Here is a 7,759-nt window from a genome sequence, read left to right as displayed (position 1 = left end):
AAAGAAAGAATGGACCCTACTATCCTAGAAAAATGAATCCACACACAAAAGTGAACATAAAATTTCAGAGGTTTTACAGACCGTGTGAAGCCATCCACAGATGCCTTATGTGTTTGTGGTGACCCCAGTGTTAGGAATATTACTTTGAAAGATATTGGTGCTGGCTGCTCATGTCTAAAATGAAAGGGTGGAATAAATGTTCGATGAGGTTCCTCCAGCTGTGAGTGAAGTGAAATAGAGCATAAAGTCAAGTAACAAGCCAACCAAGTGAGAGTGCTGGTACATGGTGTGGGGTGGGTGGGCAACAGAAAAGGGAGACAGATGTCTTGCAGTTGTTACAGCAAAGGAAGATTAAGACTAGAAACTGGAGAGGTCCCAGCACCTGTGATCCTTTAACAACTTAAATCCAGAAGGCGTGTATAATTTCACAGCAAAATTCAGTCAACAAATGAGAGAGGAGAGCCAAATACAGCCTGAGTACCCCACCGAGAAATATTAACTAACCTTATGTGGAGTTGTTACTGGAGCTACTAATTAAACATTTACTGAATGTGTAAAGTATTAAAAAAGGAGTGTATAATTTTGTTAATTAAATGATGATATATATTAATTGATGTATTATCTAAGTCACGTGTGGATAACTTTACATTAATGAAATATACACACAGAGACTGGAAATTTCCTTCAATGACTTTATTATTTACAATAATATATAAAGAAATAAAACAATCCAGCTTCTAAAGTATTACCACATTTAGGAAGAAGGTATTGCTGTCACTTTTCTAAATTACTGGAATGCCTTAATTTCCTATTCCTTCATCTTCTAACTCTAGTAGCAAAGTGACAACTGAATTGAAATTAAGTTAGAGACTGACATCGTTACCAATGACAGACAAATAAAGTAACAGATACAGTCATTTCCAAACAAGGGACACCAGTCCCCAGGAAAGCGATGGGAGAGGGGTCTACTGAGTCTGGCACGTGGGCACAGCTCTTCCTGAGGACGTGTGACAGGGGACCCGATGAGGATCCACTTGCTCAACTCCAGGTTTTTGTTCTTCTGAGAAAAAAAATAAAAAACAAAAGTCATCTCCTAAAAAATACACAAAAAGCAAGGACGACTGGCGGTGGACAGGATGTTAAAACCGTAGAGACGTGAAGAGTGAAAAATGTCAATGTGGTCATTAACTTCCTCAGGTTTGGTCATTAAAAATGTATATTTCACTTCAGCAGAGTTGGAGAAGTTTATTCCCCATTTTCTGACAAAATGAATTGTTAAGAAAACCCTGTTGCACATAAAACCGAGAAGTAATAAAGTCTTATTCAGAATGCATCAACTGGAGATTCAAAGTGAATCAAACATTAATTAATTGAGTTTGATTTTCTTTTGACCTATTTTTAGGAAAAAAAAAAACCGTTGTGCTAAACAAATAGTGTGTATTTTAGAGAATATTTATCATCTTCAGAAAACTTCCCTTGAGCCTTTAAAAAGCACTACAGCTACATCTATTTCTTTATAAACAATATTTATTTTCAAATAATTATATTCATAAAAGTGAATCTAGCGTAACCGCTCTTATCAACTATTTTAAGTTGTTGAGATAATTCAGAATACCTTTTATAATTAAAATTAAAAACTGACATTAAAATATTTTAGACTGATATATTAGAGACTATGTCCTTGAATTCTGAGTTGGTCAGTTTTTGATTTATATAATCCTCTAGACTACTCCTTTACTTATTTCACTTAAAAACAGTTACAGAGAGATCCAAATATTGACAAAAGGAATTAAACATTTGAATTTGTGGGGTCTCTCCCGTGACAGCAGCAGTGAGAGCTGTCCCTCACTGTCAACGTCCACAGCATTGGGGTCTGTCCCCATGATGGCAGCAGGGAGAGCTGTCCCTCACTGTACCCTCCACGGCAGTGGGATCTGTCCCCGTGATGGCAGCAGGGAGAGCTGTCCCTCTCTGTCACCTACCACGGCAGTGGGGTGTCACCTGTGATGACAGCAGGGAGAGCTGTCCCTCACTGTCCACCTCCACAGCAGTGGTTTCTGTCCCCGTGATGACAGCAGGGAGAGCTGTCCCTCTCTGTCACTCTCCACAGCAGTGGGGACACCTGGAGGGCTTCTTCCATGACACAGTTTGTGTGGGGTCCACCGCCAGTCATTCAGTGTACTGTCACTACTCAACACATATTCGTTAACTAAATAAACCTTAGAATGATAAAGCATACATTATTAAGTATTTTATACTATGTCTGTAAAAGAACTGTTTTGTAAAATTTAGGTAAAATTGCAGAAAACTGTGAGGTGCTTATAAAGTGGAATAATCCACTGGGTCGTGGACTATTTACACAGGAATGGTAAAATGTGTGGGGAAGATTCTCAATGTCCATTTCTTTTGAATTATTTTGAATTCAGGTACAATATATACCTGCAAGTCACTTACAAATCAAAAGTAATGTTCCTGACGATTCTGTAAGAACGAAAGTTTCATTTTTATCCCTTGAAGTGTCCCAGGTAGGAGCTGCGACTGTCCTGCGATAGACACTAGGGCCGTTCACACTAAATACATACTAGACGACATCTTTAACACTATCTCTAATTTTTTTTTAAATGAGTGGACAATAACACACACAAATATCATCTTACGTTTGACGACAGCTAGCATGTTCAGTGTGCTTTCACACACGACTCTGAGTCTGACCCTTACAAGTCTATGGATAATCTAGACGGTCAGCTGTCATCCTCACGAGCGCACAGGCCGTCGTGTGAGGGTCCTCAGCCTGGAGACTCATTTCTGACTTTAGCTCAGTGCTGGTCCCACTACACAAAGCTGCCCCAACGGCTGGTCAGGATTCTCTTTCTTCAAATGCAACACAGGAGGTAGAAATATGGGAAAAGGTGTAGTTTGAGGAATGGATATGCAGAAATTGGATCATTGGATTTGAAAACAGTGCCTAAGATAAGCTTCAGTTTGCCAGTGAGCATCAATCTGTATTTTCAGTATTAAGAACAAGTAGGATAACATTAACTTATTTTTACTGTGTACTGATTATATTTTTATGGTGCACATGGTTAAAATCTATTAAGACATGCTTGTATTTTTATTGGGAAGGGATCTTCTACCCTGATAGTTAAGTCATTCTTTTATAGTACTGAAGGTATCTTCACTAATATGTAAAGATGTGACAATGCAAGGGTAAAATTCATATTTTTCCAGAAGCTATAATGGATAAATAGTTGAGAATACAGCAAACTAAGGAGATGTCACAGGATATATATGATCCCAATGAGTTCACTTCAAAGATAATTCTTTCTAAATTAGTGATTAACTTAGGTTTATTCTTTTTTTTTTTTTTTAAAGATTTTATTTATTTATTTTTTCCCCCCAAAGCCCCAGTAGATAGTTGTATGTCATAGCTGCACATCCCTCTAGTTGCTGTATGTGGGACGCGGCCTCAGCATGGCCAGAGAAGCAGCACGTCGGTGCGAGCCCGGGATCCGAACCCGGGTCGCCAGCAGTGGAGCGCGCTCACTTAACCACCAAGCCACGGGGCCGGCCCTTAGGTTTATTCTTGACTGTCGCATATATAATAGTAGTCTTCAAATGTGTAAGTATATTGAGAAGTAAGATGGAAAACATCAGGAAGTATCAGCATTTTCTACTTACTTGAAGTTTCTTAGGCCTGTTGATTTCCTCTAAGATTACATCTCAGTCACCTCCTTGCATCTTTTGATCCTCGACAGCAGCTTCTGTAGGAGTAATTCCATTAAGAACAACAGAAATATGTAAAATGCCAGCAACTAATTTTAATGGAAGAATAAACAGAACCGCTGTCAAGAATTTCCTGATAAGATACATCACATTGACATAGTATACGTAGGCAGCAGTAGATAAGTCCCCATGATACCCTCCTGATATCACACACTTGAAAGCTATAAATAACACCATCAAATTGGAAATGTTCTGTTTGGTTGCAGGGGATTTTTTTTTTTATCATTAAGATACCAATTATTTTTAAATTTCTGAAACCCCAATAGCTATTAATTGGATATTGAGCAAAATTACATTTGGGGGCACCATAAAACAAATAATTGGGTCGTTACCATGAAGCACTAGAAACATCTTGAAGCTACAGAAATTACCAGAGCACAAAGGCAAAAAGCAGCTTCCTGTCTACATGGTCAGGCAAGCAAACCCATGCTGCAGCTCTGATCTGAGATGACACAGTCAGAGGCCAAACTCTGCTTGTTGTGCCCAGTAGAGAAAGACATTTTGTGAACTGTTTGAGCATGAATCGGCAATGCTAATTTATGAGACTTTCTGCCTTTCTTAGAGACTGAAAATATCTGCTGATTCTATCCTGTAAGTCAAACTGCTTTTTATAATGATGAATTTAATAGGTATAAGCTCCATGAAAACCAACGGTCCTATCGACTCAGATGATGAGTCTGGTGAGGACGCATGAAGAACGCATGAAGATTCAGAGTGCTACTTTTTGGGCAAAATTAGATATCGTCACTTAATATTCATTCATTAAACACTTAGAGGAAGAATAAAAGTGTTAGGAGTCAGAGGGTATCTTAAGAAATGCTCTAATACAAACCTATCCTTTTATTGATTATGAATGTGAGGACCGGAGACATTAATAACTGGCAACATTATATTTCTAATTCAGATTCCCTGACTTTCTGTTTAATTTCCTTTTCATTATGCTACACCACAAAGGACCTTAGGAACACTATTATATGTGGTACTATATGTAAATAAATCAATAAAAAGAGGATATGCTCTTGGGCACTGAGTACTACAATTTAAAAGGAAATACAAGGGCCGAACGGGTGGTGTAGTGGTTAAGCTCACATGCTCTGTTACGGCGGCCCAGGGTTCCCAGGTTCAGAAAGTGGGCGCAGAACTACGCACCACTCATCAAGCCGTGCTCTGGTGGTGTACCATATAAAGTAGAGGACGATGGGCACGGATGTTAGCCAAGGGCCGATCTTCCTCAGCAAAATGAGGAGGATTGGCAACAGATGTTAGCTCAGGGCTAATCTTCCTCATCAAAACAAAACAAAATTAAAAAAATAAAAGGAAATACAACCTTTACACAAAAACACAACAGGAATTAAAAAATAAAATTAAGAGAACCAACAGAAAGCTTTGTCAAACAACTAAACACATGCACACGTTCTGAATACTCACCTTCAAATATAAGGCCATATATTTTTTTATTTTTTTGGTGAGGAGGACCAGCCCTGAGCTAACACCCAATGCCAATCCTCCTCTTTTTTGCTGAGGAAGACTGGCCCTGGGCTAACATCCGTGCCCATCTTCCTCTACTTTATATGGGATGCTGCCACAGCATCGTTTTAACAAGCAGTGTGTGGGTGCGCGCCCGGGATCCGAACCTGGGTACCCATGGCTGTCATAGTGGAGCGTGCACACTTAACTGCTTGTGCCACCGGGCTGGCCCCCATAAGGCCATTTTTAAGCTGGTTATATATTACTGAGCAAGAAGCATCCAAAGACATAGTATGTTAGTCATTGATCAGAATTGTGCTTGTTTTTAAAATCTTTGTATGCGTAAAGAGAATTTAATAAATTTGAAATCTGTAGATGTTTGTATTTATTTTACAAAAAGCAATAATAATATCTTAATATATTTTAAAAAGTTAACTAATGCAAAGAAATTTAGACAGTTTAGAAGGGAAATTTAAGCTATTGAAGTCATAGTCAATTGAGACAAAGACATACTCCTTCTCCAACTTCTTGGCATTTCTCTTCTTCTCTACGTCTACTTTCACCAGCTTGCTGCAGATATTCAACTTCTTTAGAGAGCTTAGCTGTTAAAGCAACATTTTCCTAAATTTTTTAAAGAAAAGACAAATAAAGTAATTTTAGAGAAGTTTCAAAGTCTTGTTGACTACCTTGATCTGGTAAGAACATTTTACAACAGCAAACTCGAAATATACAAAAACAGGAAAGACACAATTTTTAACCCTAAAATGAATAGCAAATAGATATTTGATGTGAAGTATATTTGAAGCTATTGGATGGTAATGTGTAATTAGAAAACCTATAACTCATTTCTTAAAACTAATTTTTCCCCAATTGATAAACAATATACCTAAACAAAATGAAACATAAAGGCTGAAAAGAACAAAATGGGTAGACAAAGGGAAATGAGGAAAATGAGAAGAGATGAACAACAATATAAATATCAAAGTAGAACTGAATTCAAGGCACAAATTATTATATAACATTATTGGAGATATTCCATACTCAAGGACAGTTCTATCTAGTTGTATAAATGTATCTACTTCCTACTCAGAGAAAAATAATTATTCATAGATCATACAAACATATATAAATCTTTTTAATAAATATATTTCATTTCTTAGAGCAATTGTAGGTTTACAGAAAATTTGAGCAGAGTACACAGAGTCCCCATATACCCTTGTTCTCCTCCTAGATTCTCCTTTTACTATTATTTTATAATTTATTTATTGTGGTCACTTTGGCTTATAACATTATAAAAATTTAGGGTGTACATCATATTTCAATTTCTGTGTACACTACATCCTGTTCACCACCCAAAGACTTATTACAATCCATCACCACACACATGTAACTAATCACCTCTTTCACCCTCCTTCCTCCACTCTTCCCCTCTGGTATCCACCAATCCAATCTCTCCCTATGTGTTTCTTTGTTGTGGTTTTTATCTTCTATTTATGAGTGGGATCATACGGTATTTGACTCTCTCCCTCTTAATTATTTCGCTTAGCATAGTACCATTCAGGTCCATCCATGGTGTCACAAATGGGCAGATTTCATCCATTTTTATGGCTGAGTAGTATTCCTTTGTGTATATATACCACATCTTCTCTATCCATTCTTCCCTTGACGGACACTTAGGTTCCTTCCAAGTCTTGGCTACTGTGAATAATGCTGCAATGAACATAGAGCTGCATATATCTTTTCAAATTAGTGTTTTCACATTTTCTGGATAAAAACACAGCAGTGGAATAGCTGGATCATAAGGCAGTTCTATTCTTAATTCTTTGAGAATCTCCATACTGTTTTCTACTGTGGCTGCACCAGTTTGCACTCCCACCAGCAGTGTATGAGAGGTCCCTTGTCTCCACATCCTCTCCAACATTTATCGTTTCCTGTCCTGTTAATTATAGCCATTCTGACGGCGTGAGGTGATATCTCTTTGTAGTTTTGATTTGAATTTCGCTGATAATTAGTGATGTTGAACATCTTTTCATGTGCCTGTTGACCATCTGTATATCTTCTTTAGAGAAATGTCTGTTCAGATGTTACCCCCGTTTTTTGAGTTGTTAGTTTTTGTTGTTGTTGAGATGTATGAGTTCTTTATATATTTAGGATATTAATCCCTTATTAGATACATGGCTTGCAAATATCTTCTTCCAATTGTTAGGTTCTCTTTTTGTTTTGTTGATGGTTTCCTTTGCTACACAGAAGGTTTTTAGTTTGATGTAGGCCCGTCTTTTTTTCTATTGTTTCCCTTGCTGGGTCAGACATGGTAATTGAAAATGTGCTGCTAAGACCAATGTCAAAGCATATACTGCCTAGGTTTTCTTCGAGAAGTTTCATGGTTTCAGGTCTTTAATCCATTTTTGAGTTAATGTCTGTGTGTGGTGTAAAAAAATGGTTTACTTTCATTCTTTTGCATGTGGCTGTCCAGTTTTCCCAACAGCATTTATTGAAGAGACTTTCCCTT

At 37.6% G+C, this 7,759-nt stretch overlaps 1 protein-coding gene across 1 annotated transcript in view; it reads right to left on the bottom strand.

Annotated features, from left to right (window-relative positions):
* Window positions 1-684: 684 nt before the first annotated feature.
* Window positions 685-7,759, bottom strand: part of LOC147911493 (uncharacterized) — a 105,647-nt gene continuing 98,572 nt past the window's right edge. Inside the window, exons 21-23 of the mRNA XM_087428034.1 lie at window positions 5,764-5,871; window positions 3,679-3,761; window positions 685-1,060 (exon numbers count right to left, since the gene is read on the bottom strand). Coding sequence (XP_087284160.1) covers window positions 3,714-3,761; window positions 5,764-5,871 — 156 coding nt within the window. The 3' untranslated portion in view covers window positions 685-1,060; window positions 3,679-3,713. The remainder of the gene's footprint in view (window positions 1,061-3,678; window positions 3,762-5,763; window positions 5,872-7,759) is intronic.

This window comes from Ceratotherium simum, unplaced genomic scaffold, assembly GCF_057802395.1.
Source record: "Ceratotherium simum simum isolate JZ-2026a unplaced genomic scaffold, ASM5780239v1 HiC_scaffold_43, whole genome shotgun sequence".
NCBI lineage: Eukaryota > Metazoa > Chordata > Mammalia > Perissodactyla > Rhinocerotidae > Ceratotherium > Ceratotherium simum.
The sequence above is the reverse complement of the archived record's forward strand: the minus strand, read 5'-3'. Positions and strand labels throughout refer to the sequence as shown.